The 18,261-nt window shown below is 31.6% G+C and overlaps 1 protein-coding gene across 1 annotated transcript in view; it reads left to right on the forward strand.

Moving 5' to 3' along the window:
* LOC149795971 (uncharacterized) overlaps positions 1 to 18,261 on the forward strand; it is a 95,299-nt gene that overhangs the window by 67,344 nt on the left and 9,694 nt on the right. The window contains exons 9-12 of the mRNA XM_089963905.1: positions 4,945 to 4,961; positions 16,199 to 16,319; positions 17,225 to 17,246; positions 17,564 to 17,679. Coding sequence (XP_089820031.1) covers positions 4,945 to 4,961; positions 16,199 to 16,319; positions 17,225 to 17,246; positions 17,564 to 17,679 — 276 coding nt within the window. The remainder of the gene's footprint in view (positions 1 to 4,944; positions 4,962 to 16,198; positions 16,320 to 17,224; positions 17,247 to 17,563; positions 17,680 to 18,261) is intronic.

Below are 18,261 nucleotides of genomic sequence, written 5' to 3' on the forward strand. Positions count from 1 at the left end.
TGAATATGAGCACTTATTTCCAGATGTTCCTACAAGAACGAACAAAATTATTCTCGATGTTAAAATTCTAAATTCCAAACCTGTAAAACAACACCCATACAAGATGAACCCTCTCAAACAGGAATACTTGGAAAAGGAAATTCAATATTTGCTGGAGAATGATTTTATAGAGCCCAGTAAAAGTGACTGGAGTTCACCATACATACTTGTTCCAAAACCAGATAAAACTTTCCGTATGTGTACTGATTATAGGAAGGTGAATAGTGTGACAAAAACAGATTGATTCCCATTACCAAGAATCGATGATTGTAATGAAAAGAACGGGTATGCCAAGCATGTCACCGAATTTGACCTTCAAAAAGGATTTTGGCAGATTCCTTTAAGGGAAAGAGCAATGGAAATTTCAGCATTCTTGACTCCAGATGGACTTTACCAATATAAAGTAATGCCATTTGGGATGAAAGGGTCGCTAAGTACTTTTCAACATCTCATGAATATGATTACGTCTGGTCTAGACAATTGTGTTGCTTACATCGATGATGTCATCATCTACAATGATACCTCGAAAGAACATTTAGCAGCAATTAGGAAATTCCTTGACAGACTCACAGATGTATGTTTTACAATTAATTTATCTAACAGTGAGTTCTGCCATGCTAGTATATCTTTTCTAGGACATATCGTGGGCCATGGACGAGTTAAACCTATAGATGCTAAGGTCAAGGCCATCTCTGAATTTCCTGTGCCTGTTAATAAAAACCAACTGATGTGATTTTTGGATATTAAATTATCTTTTTTGTTCCAATTTTTCTATAATTGCTGAACCCCTGACAAATTTATTGAATAAGAAAAACAAGTTCCTTTGGACTGAAAAATGTCAGGAAGCTTTTGATAAGTTAAAAGCCACTGATAAAAGCATGCCAGTTCTTACAGCTCCAAAACTTCAGCCAATCATTGAACTGTCCGTTGATGCAAGTGATGTTGGGGTTGAAGCAGTTTTGATTCAAGAAGATGAAAATGGTATTGATCATCCAGTGTGCTATTTTTCTAAGAAATTAAATAAGCATCAAAGAAATTATTCAACAATCGAGAAGGAATGTTTGGCTATGATATTGGCATTACAATATTTTGAAGTTTACCTTAATTCAGCTCCTTCTTCAATTATTGTGTTTAGTGACCACAACCCCTTACTTTCATCAGCAAGATGAAAAATAAAAATCAAAGACTTGTAAGGTGGCATTTGTTGTTACAGGAATGTAATCTTGACATCAGGGACATCATGGGAAAAGATAATTTAATGTGCACCACTATGAAAACTACTGCTAGCTCCACTTGTTGATTACTTCCTGGACAATGAGGTAAATTGTAAAACAAAAAGGGCAGATAACTTTTATTTACTTTTTATATATCATGTAATTCATTCATTACACTTTCAGAAGCTGGTATTGACTAGTCTGGAAAATTCCTTTTTCCACTTTTAATAACTACTTTAGACTTAATGAGGCTGATTTTTCAAGCACATAGGAACAGTCATTTTGTTTTTCTGTGCTCACAGATCATGTACAAGTTCCACACGCATAATATCCAAGGAAATTTCAGCCACAGTACATGAAAGTAACAGAGGTATGCCAACATAGCAGATAACTTGTACAAAGGGTTGAAAAGACATTATTGATTTTCATGGTTCAAAATTGAAAGGTCCAGGTGATGTTTAATGAAAAAGAAAAAAACTATTTTATACAGCAAAATGGTTTCTGCAGAGTAGTTCTTGACCACATACAGTGAAATATCTTTGTGGACTGCATTTCTCCAGAAAGACGTGATTGACATTTAAAACAAAAGGCTTGAGGTTCAAGATCACTTTGTTACAAGCAAGAGACAATATTTCTATGAAATAATCTTAATTATGCACCGCACAATGGCTGGAAACATTTTTGATGGCTCTTTGACATGGAAAGAAATTAAGCTAAATATATTGGACTTGATGACTGGAACGTTAAGGTCTCAGAAGCCAGAATAAATGTAGCGGTTTCTTGGTAAGATAAGATAATATAAGATTAATTTAACATTGGCATGGTTTAAAGCAACATTTCAACACAAGCTCAAATGAGCTTTTTACTGACAATGCACATAAAACAAATAAAGAAATTCAACAAACATTGTTAGCAAGACATCCAAACACATCATAACACATAAACACAGAACTGGAAAAAACACATTGCATGATTTAAGACGTAAAAGTGAATTTAGTATCTAGGATAAATTAAAACACAAAATGTAGGATTATTATTTTAAAAAATTAAATTATTGGTCAGAAGCACCAAATTAGGACTAAAAATGCATGCTGCTTACACCTTAGTTGAAAAGGATTAGTTTATGGCAAATGCAGAGATTGTTTACATTTGGTCCATGTAGTCAGAATTGGCCATACACTGCTATTGTCTAGGGAACTTTTACAGAGTTAGCCAAGCACTATGTATGCCTAGAGAATCATTAAACAGAATTGGTCATGTACTGCTAATAACTGGGGATATATTACAAAAAATTGGTCATGCACTATTAATGCCTAGGGAATCATTAAACAGAATTTGTCATGCACTGCCAATGTCTACATAGGAAACTATTAAGCTTTATAAAAGAATCTATTACTTTTTTATTTTATCATCACTAATGCTCAGAATTTGTTGATTATTTTCATCTTTTAAACTATGGATATGAAACATTTTTAATTCATGTTAAGGGCTACAGATTAACATTATTGTATAATGTCCATTTGGAAATCAAAGAGATGGTAAAGAAACAACTCAAATGTTATAACTCCAGACAACTAGATCCTTTTTATTCTCCTTTCCCTCTCCAGTGGGATGTTCCAGTGTGATATGATTTCAATACTAACATCATGTTTTGACTCCTCAAGTGATTACTGAAGTGTTTTGGCTCTGGATAGCAGTTTTTTGTCTCCTTTTATAGCAGTTTTGTCATAGCTTTTCAGTGTGTTTGCCTGCAATACTTCATATTTACTCCATCAACCCTGTATTAATCTATCGTTGCATTTACAGTTTCTTTCCTTGTAAATAAAAGCAAAAAGCATACAAGTTTAGTAATTGGAATTCTCTTAATTAATCAAAGATGTGCACATACATTGCAGTGAGGAAAATCATTTTGATTAAAATGTTTCAAATTGGTGAGCATTAATTTTATAAATTTTTTCACAGATTCAAACTGTAGAGTACAGCTTCAGATGGCCATTTAATATTATTATAATTATGTTAGTGATGTATTATTATTAGTTTTTTTTTATATAAGGGAGTAATGTAGCATTACTCCAAGCACTGGCCTAAGGAGAATTACTCTAAAGACTATATACTTATAAATATATATATTTTATTACGAGGATGTATATTAAAATCCCTATGGTTGATGAATGTAAGGACATTAATTACTACAAATATTACAAAAAATATTGAAATCCTAGCGCTAAACAAGCAATTTCATTAATTCACTCTTTACTTGGTTTCTACTTGGTATTGAACTTGGGACCTCTTTATGTGAGATAAAACAACTATCACCTGCCTACAGGTTCCAGTGCCCATTCTACCACGGCCACCTCCACATCACCAAATAAATGATGTTTTGGTATCCATTCATATACAGCACTAGAACGTGCAAACACTTTCAAAACTTAGATATATATACATTATTTGTCCCAAGAAACCTAGGCACTGGCTAGGTTATGTTTTATTTATATAAAGGAGTGTTAGTGATTTATTATTATTATGGTCATACTTTGTTAAAGGAGGCAACATCTGATGCTGATACTTAGAGTTCATTCTCTGTTCTTCATAAAATACAAATATTTCAAGATAAATCTGGACCAGAAATCAATTGAGAGCCTGTTAAGTGCAAAACTTAATAACCACCGTGAATGTCAGTAGTGGACCAGAAATCAATTGAGAGCCTGTTAAGTCCAAAACTTAATAACCACTGTGAATGTCAGTAGTGGACCAGAAATCAATTGAGAGCCTGTTAAGTGCAAAACTTAATAACCACTGTGAATGTCAGTAGTGGTAACCAGTCCAAGATCTTGGTGTAACCAGTCCAAGATCATGTGAGAGACACCAAAAATGCTTTCAGATTTTATGAAACATTTTTGCAGTGAGCTACAAGATACATAACTCTTCTGTTTCCTGTAATTGGCAATACACTAAATGGCTACTATTCATTAATTATTATCGCAACATCATCCATTAGAATCTGATTTATGTTGAAAGTGTGTTTTATGGAGAAGGGAATGCATAATTTGTACAAAAATCACTTGTTTTCTTTATGATCACCTTGAAACACATAAATTGTATGTCAGCAAAAAATCTACTGGTTAAGAAGCCAGTATTCTGATCTCCTGGTTTGATGTCCTGTTTCTGTCACATGTATGATTGATTTTACTGAACTCTTTCACACATTCAGACTGTAACAATTAATTAGGAGTTTTATTAAATTTTATCCACACAGTAATCCTGAGGGATTAAGTGGAATCTAAATGAAATGGTATCTCATATATATTCAGTATGGCACTACTGTCTTGGAAATCATGATAGACTATTTTGGAGGATTGTCAAAAAACTGACACACATTCAGCCTGAAATCCAGTAAGTCTTTGTTTATACTTATTATTTATCATATTCTGTGATTAAAACTTTCACATTTTACTATATTTTAATTAATAATAGGGAACAAATATTAATAATAATAATAATTGTTATTATTATTATTATTTAACTAGGGTAGCTCAGTTAGAATACAGATTTATCTAGTCTCCCTTGAGGCCCTTTGCAATTTTCTAACAGTCTACATGCATGAATCTTACTAACAAAATATGTAGGATAAGTAAAGTCACAATATTTAAAATAATAACAGATATTCAGAAAGACCTCTATTTTATTACAGAAAACGTCGAGAGAGTGGTGAGTATTGCCTTTTTCTTAGTTTATTCGGTCCAAATCAAGTTTGTTGACATTTCTTAATGAATCCTTTTCACATGTTAGATTACTAAATTATTGTAATTCATATATTTTATGAAGGCATTAACAAATAATACTTATAATGAGCAAATGTAAGATACACAGTTCTCATATTTCTTGTCTCATGACTCAAAATATCATGTAACATACACTATTCTCATATTGACCGCTCAAGTGACCTAGTCGTTAGAGTGTCCGCCTTGGATGTGGGAGGTCATGGGTTTGATCCCTGGCCAAGTCATACCAAAGACTTACAGAAATATTACTAACAGCTGCCTCGCTTGGTGCTCAGCATTAAGAAGTTAGTGTTAGGACTGGTTGGCCTGGTGTCAGGATAATGTGACTGGGTGGGAAATCATGCTACATGTCTGCGGCATGATGCCCCAGTGCTAGACATCACTATAAACTGCCAAAATTGCAGACATCATAGCAATATGACTGACAAATTGTTCAAGCTACATTAAAAATCCAAATCATATCACATCACTATTCTCATATTCTAGTCTCGTGACTCAAAATATCATGTAACACACTCTATTCTGATATTCTTGTATCATGACTCAAAATATCATGTAACACACACTATTCTGATATTCTTGTATCATGACTCAAAATATCATGTAGCACACTCTATTCTGATATTCTTGTATCATGACTCAAAATATCATGTAACACACTCTATTCTGATATTCTTGTATCATGACTCAAAATATCATGTAACACACTCTATTCTGATATTCTTGTATCATGACTCAAAATATCATGTAACACACTCTATTCTGATATTCATGTATCATGACTCAAAATATCATGATGCAGCCCATCACAAGCATAAAAATATTCGTGCAATGAAACATAAATGACATGTACTAATTTAGTAATGTTTGTCCCCCTAGCATGTTATTATTCACCTGTTGTACTTAGTGGACTTGATTTTAATGAGAACATTATTCCGAATACACAAGTCAAAGACTGAGAATGCAATAGAAAGTGACAGCTTGCATTTTGACTCTGTACAGGATGCAATAGAAAGTGACAGCTTGCATTTTGACTCTGTACAGGACAGTTGACTGAAGTCTATGGAGGTAATATAAGTAAATACATTTGACCAACTTCTATGATATATTTCTGATGGTTATTTTCACTGATTTTGGAGTGACTTTCTATTGAGGATTATTGTAATTTGAAGTAATGCTGGGCATATTATTGCGATATGGTAGTTTTAATATGCCAGTCTCTATGTTCATAATTACAAGCCATCATACAAAATATTTGGAGTATTCAGTTTTTAATTTATAACAACCGAAAATAAATATCTTCCAGAATTTAAAATAAATTTAGAAAAACAGAAATTTAGCTCATGATGTAAAATACAAGAAATTAAAAAGAAATGAAGAAAAACAATTCAGACTAAATCATTCTGAGTGTAGAATTTTTCCAAACTGTTTCCTTTGGTGTGGATATTAGTTTGCCTAGAGGTTGTATAGAATTATCACATATTGGGATGCAAGAACAAACAAATGTTGATAAGGATTTGTGTGTTATTATTTCTTGGTTCAAAATTGAAAATGTTATATAAAATAAAGAACTGACATTAAAATTTACACACCCAAAAAATAAAGAATAAATCATTGTTCCAAAAAAGTCTCAAACAATTCATTTCAAATTAATATGTAGTATTCTCTTCATGCCTCAAACAAGGCATTTCAAATTAATTTGTAGTATTCTCTTCATGTCTCAAACAAAGCATTTCAAATTAATATGTAGTATTCTCTTCATGTCTCAAACGAGGCATTTCAAATTAATATGTAGTATTCTCTTCATGTCTCAAACAATGCATTTCAGATTAATTTGTAGTATTCTCTTCATGTCTCAAACAAAGCATTTCAAATTAATATGTAGTATTCTCTTCATGCCTCAAACAATTCATTCCAAATTAATATGTAGTATTCTCTTCATGTCTCAAACAAAGCATTTCAGATTAATTTGTAGTATTCTCTTCATGTCTCAAACAAAGCATTTCAAATTAATATGTAGTATTCTCTTCATGTCTCAAACAAGGCATTTCAAATTAATATGTAGTATTCTCTTCATGTCTCAAACAAACCATTTCAAATTAATATGTAGTATTCTCTTCACGTCTCAGACAAAGCATTTCAAATTAATATGTGGTATTCTCTTCATGTCTCAAACGAGGCATTTAAAATTAATATGTAGTATTCTCTTCATGTCTCAAACAAAGCATTTCAAATTAATGTGTAGTATTCTCTTCATGTCTCAAACGAGGCATTTCAAATTAATATGTAGTATTCTCTTCATGTCTCAAACAAAGCATTTCAAATTAATATGTAGTATTCTCTTCATGTCTCAAACGAGGCATTTCAAATTAATATTTAGTATTCTCTTCACGTCTCAAACAAAGCATTTCAAATTAATATGTAGTATTCTCTTCATACCTCAGACAAGGCATTTCAAATTAATATGTAGTATTCTCTTCACATCTCAAACAAAGCATTTCAAATTAATATGTAGTATTCTCTTCATGCCTCAAACAAGGCATTACAAATTAATATGTAGTAGTCTCTTCATGTCTCAAACAAAGCATTTCAAATTAATATGTAGTAGTCTCTTCATGTCTCAAACAAGGCATTTCAAATTAATATGTAGTATTCTCTTCACATCTCAAGCAAAGCATTTCAAATTAATATGTAGTATTCTCTTCATGCCTCAAACAAGGCATTACAAATTAATATGTAGTAGTCTCTTCATGTCTCAAACAAAGCATTTCAAATTAATATGTAGTATTCTCTTCACATCTCAAACAAGGCATTTCAAATTAATATGTAGTAGTCTCTTCATCTCTCAAACAATTCATTTCAAATTAATATGCAGTATTCTCTTCACATCTCAAACAAGGCATTTCAAATTAATATGTAGTATTCTCTTCATGTCTCAAACAAGGCATTTCAAATTAATATGTAGTATTCTCTTCATGCCTCAAACAAGGCATTTCAAATTAATATGTAGTATTCTCTTCATGTCTCAAACAAGGCATTTCAGATTAATATGTAGTATTCTCTTTATGTCTCAAACAATTCATTTCAAATTAATATGTAGTATTCTCTTCACGTCTCAAACAAAGCATTTCAAATTAATATGTAGTATTCTCTTCATGCCTCAGACAAGGCATTACAAATTAATATGTAGTATTCTCTTCATGTCTCAAACACGGCATTTCAAATTAATATGTAGTATTCCCTTCACATCTTAAACAAGGCATTACAAATTAATATGCAGTAGTCTCTTCATGTCTCAAACAAAGCATTTCAAATTAATATGTAGTATTCTCTTCATGTCTCAAATGAGGCATTTCAAATTAATATGTAGTATTCTCTTCACATCTCAAACAAGGCATTAAAAATTAATATGCAGCAGTCTCTTCATGTCTCAAACAAAGCATTTCAAATTAATATGTAGTATTCTCTTCACATCTCAAACAAAGCATTTCAAATTAATATGTAGTATTCTTCATGCCTCAAACAAGGCATTACAAATTAATATGTAGTAGTCTCTTCATGTCTCAAACAAAGCATTTCAAATTAATATGTAGTATTCTCTTCATGCCTCAAACAAGGCATTTCAAATTAATATGTAGTATTCTCTTCATGTCTCAAACAAAGCATTTCAAATTAATATGTAGTATTCTCTTCATGCCTCAAACAAGGCATTTCAAATTAATATGTAGTATTCTCTTCATGTCTCAAACAATTCATTTCAAATTAATATGTAGTTTTCTCTTCATGCCTCAAACAAGGCATTTCAAATTAATATGTAGTTTTCTCTTCACGTCTCAAACAAAGCATTTCAAATTAATATGTAGTATTCTCTTCACGTCTCAAACAAAGCATTTCAAATTAATATGTAGTATTCTCTTCATGCCTCAAACAATTCATTTCAAATTAATATGTAGTTTTCTCTTCATGCCTCAAGCAAGGCATTTCAAATTAATATGTAGTATTCTCTTCATGTCTCAAACGAAGCATTTCAAATTAATATGTAGTTTTCTCTTCATGCCTCAAACAAGGCATTTCAAATTAATATGTAGTTTTCTCTTCACGTCTCAAACAAAGCATTTCAAATTAATATGTAGTATTCTCTTCATGTCTCAAACGAGGCATTTCAAATTAATATGTAGTATTCTCTTCACGTCTCAAACAAAGCATTCAAATTAATATGTAGTATTCTCTTCATGCCTCAAACAAGGCATTTCAAATTAATTTGTAGTATTCTCTTCACATCTCAAACAAAGCATTTCAAATTAATATGTAGTATTCTCTTCATGCCTCAAACAAGGCACTACAAATTAATATGTAGTAGTCTCTTCATGTCTCAAACAAGGCATTTCAAATTAATATGTAGTATTCTCTTCATGCCTCAAACAAGGCATTTCAAATTAATATGTAGTATTCTCTTCATGTCTCAAACAAAGCATTTCAAATTAATATGTAGTATTCTCTTCATGCCTCAAACAAGGCATTTCAAATTAATATGTAGTATTCTCTTCATGTCTCAAACAATTCATTTCAAATTAATATGTAGTTTTCTCTTCATGCCTCAAACAAGGCATTTCAAATTAATATGTAGTTTTCTCTTCACGTCTCAAACAAAGCATTTCAAATTAATATGTAGTATTCTCTTCACGTCTCAAACAAAGCATTTCAAATTAATATGTAGTATTCTCTTCATGCCTCAAACAATTCATTTCAAATTAATATGTAGTTTTCTCTTCATGCCTCAAACAAGGCATTTCAAATTAATATGTAGTATTCTCTTCATGTCTCAAACAAAGCATTTCAAATTAATATGTAGTTTTCTCTTCATGCCTCAAACAAGGCATTTCAAATTAATATGTAGTTTTCTCTTCATGTCTCAAACGAGGCATTTCAAATTAATATGTAGTATTCTCTTCACGTCTCAAACAAGGCATTTCAAATTAATATGTAGTATTCTCTTCATGCCTCAAACAAGGCATTTCAAATTAATTTGTAGTATTCTCTTCATGTCTCAAATGAGGCATTTCAAATTAATATGTAGTATTCTCTTCATGTCTCAAACAAGGCATTACAAATTAATATGTAGTATTCTCTTCGTGTCTCAAACAAGGCATTTCAAATTAATATGTAGTATTCTCTTCACGTCTAAAACAAAGCATTTCAAATTAATATGTAGTATTCTCTTCATGCCTCAAACAAGGCATTTCAAATTAATTTGTAGTATTCTCTTCATGTCTCAAACAAGGCATTTCAAATTAATATGTAGTATTCTGTTAATAATGTTATTATGAGAATGTTTACATAATAATACCACAGTGAACTTTTTTGCACATTTTGACCACATTTTGTGGTGATGCATATGGATTAGTTAACTGATCATCAAAGCTGCTAAAATGTACTTGCGCTAAGACCATTGACTCATGTCAGGCAATGCAGAACATAACTGAGTTAGTCATCTCTTGTCTCCTGGTTTCTTGATAGACTTGTGTCATCATTTCATAATGGTTATTTTAATTTCAACTATTTGGTTTTGATATCGCTTGTCAATATCAGACTATTTACAATTTTTAAACGATTATACATATAACATTTTGTATGGCACTAAATAGCCTATCAGTGTTGGTGTGCCATTAAAATACAATCAATCAATGTTTTGTTTGTAAAGGTGGGGTTTTTTTTAATTATTTTTTTTAAAGCTGCAATGCCCCTTCTATCCATATGATCAGTTTTAATGACAGTACTTTTTCCTTTATTTGTTAAATCATTCATTTTTTATTCATTCACTAATATGTATTTATAGTTTTCCTCTAAAATATTATGTGGTGATTATGCAGAAGCTATTATAATCTTACAATGTATGATTGCTTCCTGTTTAAGAAAAGAAAAGTAATGTAACTCTCACATACCAAAAATACAAAAAATATTATGTCAAATTTATAATAATTTTGCAGCTTTGCATTGACAACATTTTTTCTGCCTTTAACTGTAAGGGCTAGTGACAAAGAATGACAGACCTTCAAGAATGTGTCCGGAGCATAAAAGTGGGTGTTGGTTTGTAAGAAAGAGTGTCTGTCTGCAAGAGTGAGTTACTTTCTGTCTTTAGATGTTTAATTGGCTGTATATCCATATCATTGTTTCATATCACGATTTTCAATGTTATCTATAGTGATCAGTCTTGTTCAGTTTCCACAGGGTCCCAGAGTGCCATCCGCTGGGATAAATTCCCATGGATGGCTGACGTGACAGACGATGCCAAAATTCTCATTGAGGGCAATACCAGCCAATCATTCTTGATTTCCATAAAGAGCAATACTCACATACATAATATTAAATTACCATTACCTGTAATTATAGTAGCACTGAGTGTTAAAGATTATTATACCAGCCCATCATTTGAATTCCCATAGAAAGCTATAGTCACATATGTAATGTTAAATTCCTATAGGAACTATAGTATCCCACAATGCTCAAGTTTCATAGTTGTCATAGAACACTAGGGGAACAACTCTGTAACCTTAGGGAGCTTTTCTGGCCCAGCATATCCAAAGTTCCTTGTTGTTGGCTTTTTCAATGACTATATGTTAGGTATATCTGTATTTGTAATTGAATTTTGTCCAAAAGCAAGCTTATTCTCTACCTGATCAGTGACATTTATTTTGTAATCAACATAATGCACAGACAATATTTCTCTCTGAATATAGATTAAATATTCAGATCACTATTAACAGATATAATAAACATGTTTTATTGTAACATTTGTCTAGGACAGAGGTGGGCAAACTTTCCAGTGCAAGTGCCGCATGCACAAATTTACACCTTGTCACGGGCCACATAGTTCATTAAGTAAAATAGTTAGCATTTGAAATAGCAAAAAAAAAAATAACATCATAATTAATTTTCAGTTGTTAATATGTTGTTAATATTTAAAAACTTCAACTTAAACTTCAAAAGAAGCACATTTTTTGATAAACAGAGTAACATAAACAGAGTCAATGCGAATGATGACTTGTTCCTAGGCTGCATGAAAACCCTTGGCAGGCCGCATGAAAGCCCTTGGTGGGCTGCATGCGGCCCACGGGCCATAGTTTGCCCACCCCTGGTTTAGGGCATCAGTTTTCTGCTTGGAAATTCCTAAACTTGTGGACAATTTTTAATATTTTAGAGAGGAGACTGACCTACATACTGGCTTTATTATTGTGTCTTAGCTATTTATAAAATGTTGTTTACTTGAAAAAATTATTTATTTTGCATTAGCATCTGTTTTAGAGTTAGTCTTACAATTGTGATCAGTTTTAAAATTTGGGTGAATGAATTTATTAAAATTATTATTCATTGGAATTATAAGGTTCTCAATAACATTGTTGGACTAAAACGTTAATTTGGAATTTTAGTGAATTAAGACAAGGACATTTTGGATTATATTAATGTGATACATCAGAAGACCTCACAAATCGCCACATTCCAGAACATTGGCACATTAGGACATTTGAGAATACAAGCACATTAACACAGTCAGTATTGGTGTTTATTTAGAACACCATGGGAATTCTATTGCAACTTAATACATTTGGATTTGTGATAAAAAATTTAGGGATATTTGGGATTTAATTCACAATACTGTAAGTTCTGTTTAAATTTTCACTTTGCACTTTATGGAAATAAATTATTTGTTGAATTTTAAAAGCTTCTTAGTTTTCCCTCTTTTCTGTTACTTAGTTTAAGACCTTAGTCATTAGAGTAAGATGGAAACTTCACTGTGTCTCAGTTGTGTATGGATCAGCTTGTGAATCTTACTTGTAGAAGCTTTGTTCAATACACAGTCAGGAACTTTGACTCTGTTTGCATCAGAACTTCCCACTCAGAAATGCCTCTGTGTTGAGGCCAGTGAACAATTGCTCTATCTCCGACAAATACAATTGACTTTTTGATATGATACCATCCTGTTTTCTAGTCCATCTCAATCTGCCAATGATGTAATGTTTAGGCACAAATACTAAAAACGTCTACATTTAAAAAACAAACACCATTTCACCTTTTGGCATGCAAATTCATCCCCACTTAGAAACAGCTTAAATCAGTGTTTCAAATAAAGCACTTGAATTTTGTATTCCTGAACCACAGCATGGTTATCAGTTCTCCCCTGTGGTCAATTTAAGATTATAGAGTACTAACACTTTGTATTTATGTACATTTTATAGAACTATCACATTTGTTACATTTTACATTTTATAATCATGTCTGCTTCATGTTTACATATTTGTCATAATATTTATTTTCCTGGGGGTTTACATGCAATCCATTTTTAAATTTTATTACCATCCAATTTTGTGATAAAAAGCACCACTACTACTACTATTACTACTGCCACTGCTATATATTCTTTAAATTCCTGGGGTTTGTTAACCATTTCTTGCGTGAGTTCTTTTGTGTTGCATCTGTTAAATTTTACAATGGCAAGTATCATTAATTTGCCTAGCTGAATTTAAATTACTGCAATCATATGATTTTAAAATCTATTGTGAAAAGTGGGTTTGTTTTTATATCACCTAATTGGTATTAACAAACATCAACTGATTATGGTTACAACCAGCAATGGGCTTAGCAAACGTGGGTTCTGATTTGGATCATTTTGGCAGGGCTCCGTGGATTTACGGATTGGGCCCCTGGTGAACACAGCAACTGGAAATAAACTTTTAAATAAGTTTTATAAGATATTGAACTTAACATTTTCTTCCATGGCTTTAAAATTACTTTCTCATTATAGATATATTTTTAACAATTTCTAACGCATGAGGCATTTTTGTGAGTGCAGGGCCCAATTAGGCCAAAACAGTCCAATCTGCCTAAGGCCAGCTCTGGTTACAACATAATCATACATAAAGCATGTATCTGAGTGATCATGTGTTATGTTAGATGTATGGAGTATTATATAAGAACTCTACAGAAAATGAGAGTAGATTAATGCAAGCAATTTGTAGTGTAACAGATGTCAGACACTTAGTTAGCATTAGTGAAACATCAACCCATTTCCTGGTTTTCATTTCGAGTGAAAAACTTCCACTTTATTGTATTAGGGTTCATTTAAACCTTTTCATTTTGATGTCTCCACTATGAGGCTTTTTGTTATGGTTGAAAAGTTAAAATTTATTTAACTTTCCTTCTGCATAATTTTCCTCAAATTGAATCCTGACTTGCTTAATTTCTCACTTTGAAAAGTCAAAAGTGATTTAACTTTCTTTTTGTATAATTTTCATCAAATTGAATCCTCACTGGCTTAATTTCTCACTTTGAAAAGTCAAAAGTGATTTAACTTTCTTTTTGTATAATTTTCATCAAATTGAATCCTCACTGGCTTAATTTCTCACTTTGAAAAGTCAAAAGTGATTTAACTTTCTTTTTGTAAAATTTTCATCAAATTCAATCCTGACTTGCTTAATTTCTCACTTTGAAAAGTCAAAAGTGATTTAACTTTCTTTTTGTATAATTTTCATCAAATTGAATCCTCACTGGCTTAATTTCTCACTTTGAAAAGTCAAAAGTGATTTAACTTTCTTTTTGTAAAATTTTCATCAAATTCAATCCTGACTTGCTTAATTTCTCACTTTGAAAAGTCAAAAGTGATTTAACTTTCTTTTTGTATAATTTTCATCAAATTTAATCATGACTTGCTTAATTTCTCACTTTGAAAAGTCAAAAGTGATTTAACTTTCTTTTTGTATAATTTTCATCAAATTGAATCCTCACTGGCTTAATTTCTCACTTTGAAAAGCCAAAAGTGATTTAACTTTCTTTTTGTATAACTTTCATCAAATTGAATCCTCACTGGCTTAATTTCTCACTTTAAAAAGTTAACAAAAACCATTGTGTCTATCTATCAGAATATATCTCGTCTTTATCGTATTTTTCATATGGTTGCATGTCTACAGTTTTGGTCACCGGCGCTACTCAACCACGTGATTTTCATAGATCTTTCTGTATATAAATCTTTTTCTAGCTTGCTTGTGTATTGTACTGGTAGATAGTTTTGTTAACCAGTCTTTCAGTTTTTCTTAATTTTTTTGTTTTATTCAGTTTAATTTGTCGCCATGGTTGACATTGTTGTAAGCAAATGTACTTTGAATATCATGTTTAAAATACTGTAATACAGTTCTTTTTGCCAGCCAAAATGATATAAAAACATCCAGAAAATATGCTTGAGAAACTATCTTTAGGTGTTTTCAACAAATCAACTGGAAATACAACAAAAAGGAAATATTATTTAAGTAATCTTTTAATCCTTTCATGCATATGAATGTTTACATATTGATGTAAAATTTTATCAGATCTTCAAGATGTACTCTGTAAATATAGCTGCTTATAAATTTCTTTATTTATTCACTTCAGATATATAATTTATTCCTTCTTTTTTTCGTACTATTTTATCACTCTTGCTATCAAGATTGATGATGTTTACCATTATTATTATTATTGACTGTAATCCGAACAAATGAAAATTTTTCATGTTTTCTTTGTTATGCTTGGATTTGACAAACTTGCATGTTATTCCCTTGATTTTTATTTTGCAATACGACTAACGTTCACTATGCTTTTGTTCCATCCAAACCTGTTATCTCTTGATACTGAAATTGTTAAAACCATGAAATATTTATGGCATCTGGCAGAACACTCAAAATTATTGTTATTTATGCTCTGCAGAGTATTTTAAATTATTTTGTCTTTTCATCAGACAAAATTTGCTTGATTGGTCCTGAGCTGGTTTTAGTTTTACCCATCAGTATGGAAAACACTCACCCATCAAATGTGGTAGTTTTTGATAATGTGGTTGAAAGATGCATATCCCATGTGGCTAAGAAACCCACTTTTTTGTGCACTTAATTATTAAATATATAATTTCCTTTAATCAGCTATAAAAGACATGCACATCAAAATTGATAAAAAATTTTAGTGAGCTAGTAAAGAACTGCACGTCAAAATAGAATATACTTCTGAATAGTAACAAGTGAACTAGCTCCAGCCATACTTCATACTTGTCTACTTAGGACATGTCCATGTCCCATGTCATTATATTTTATTAATAGTAAAAAGTTGTGTGAATTTTTGTCGAATTCTGGTCTTTTATGTATTTAGGCCCATGGCAGCAAAGACCCTGAGTACATCAATGCTGCCTTCAGAAGTGATATCAACACCACAGAATATGAAGCTCTTCAATCTGGTCAGATAGGGTCAAGTCAGTATGAAGCACTTAATGGTAATGCCTATTTTTTAATTATTACATTAATATGACTGTACAGTACATGTATCATATTTCACATAGTGTCTTGGATTATTACATTACTGTGACTGTACAGAGACATACTTGGCTAAGTGTCTTGGATTATTACATTAAAATGACGAGTAACAAATTTAGCTCAGTGACTTTGACTATTACATTAATATGAGTGTACAGAGACATCCGGCTAAATGTCTTGGATTATTACATTAAAATGACTGTACAGTGCAATATTTGACTCAGTGTCTTTGATTATTACATTAATTGACTGTACAGAGACATATTTAGCTAAATGTCTTTATTGCATTAAAATTACTAGAATGCTGTTGTAAAGAATTTTTTTTTTTAAATCTGCCTGCTTTTCTGTAATTTTGCATCATTTTCATAGCGAAATTTTTCAATGCAGGATGATATTTTATGTTTTATATATATTTATGTTTTCACTGATGCCTGTGCATGTGTTCCAGGCTTGATACTTTGAATTTTAAAATTAATTATTTAGTGTCAAGCCAGACTCTTCAAATCATGTTGTATATACTGTATATATTGTACATAACAGATAGAAGGCCTCAAGGTAGATTAGTTCTGTAAATAATTGAGTTACCTTCTCTAAATAAAGTCTTTATTATTATTATTATTATTATTATTATTATTACTCCTTGTCTCTGATTTTACATGAACACAACTGTACAGAGACATATTTGGCTCAGAAAACATAGATATGTATAACTTATTATGAGATTTCTGTGTTTATTCTGGTGTGAATAATGTTATGATGTAGTCAAACAAAGAATAAAGGAAATTCAATTAAAAAAAACCCTAAAAATTCTAATAAAGTTAATATATAATTTTGTCTCACATTTGAAATCCCACCATTTTTTCAGATTTGAAATCTACTGATGTCAGGTGATGAAAAGCATATCTATCTATCTATCTATCTATCTATCTATCTATCTATCTATCTATCTATCTGTCTGTCTGTCTGTCTGTTCACCTACTCACCCACCCACCCATTCATCCACTCATCCATCTATCCATCCATCCATCTCTCTATCTATCTATCCATCTAGTGCTATTACATTTGTGGTATATCTCATAATTAAAATTTATTACACAATTAACACATCCATTCATGCATGCATACACAAACTTATCTTTGTACAGAAATGACAAAAATTTAAACCTATTTCAGAAATGTTTAGTTGGATTATTCTCAATTTCAGAATTTCATCTGGTCCAAAACCATTAACTGGTCAAATGTTGTATGACAAACTTCAGCCATGTGAGACTAATGAAGTCCATATGTACAGCTCTCTGAGTTCACCAGGACTTGATGAGGGTAAAACCAAATTAATTCTCAGAATTATGTTTAACAATTATCTCAAGTCCATATGTACAGCTCTCTGAGTTCACCAGGACTTAATGAGGGTAAAACCAAATTAATTCTCAGAATTATGTTAGGCATTTTTGCTGTGATAAGGAATACCAAATGATAAGTGTTTTATTGACTGAAATTTAATTAAGCTTTAACAAAATCCAGTTACCACTCTGGTGGCCTAAATGATTAGAGTGTCCACCTTGGATATGGGAGGTTGCGGGTTCAAGCCCCAGCCGAGTCATACCAAAGACTTAAAAAAATTGTACTAGCAGCTTCCTTACTTGGCACTCTGACATTAAGAGGTTAGTGTTAGGGCTTGTTGGCCTATGTCAGGATAATGTGACTGGGTGGGACATGATGCTACATGTCTGTGGCATGATGCCCGCAGACATTTTAGTGATATGACTGGAAAATTATTAGGGCTGCCTTAAAAATCCAGATCACACACACACGTGCATACTGAAAATCCAGGATATGATTGCACTAAGAATCAAACTTTAAACAAAAAAATTAATTATGGTGAGTCATTCAAGAAAAATGAAA

This window comes from Sinohyriopsis cumingii, chromosome 7 (genome assembly GCF_028554795.1).
Source record: "Sinohyriopsis cumingii isolate HCF-2022 chromosome 7, ASM2855479v2, whole genome shotgun sequence".
Classification (NCBI taxonomy): domain Eukaryota; kingdom Metazoa; phylum Mollusca; class Bivalvia; order Unionida; family Unionidae; genus Sinohyriopsis; species Sinohyriopsis cumingii.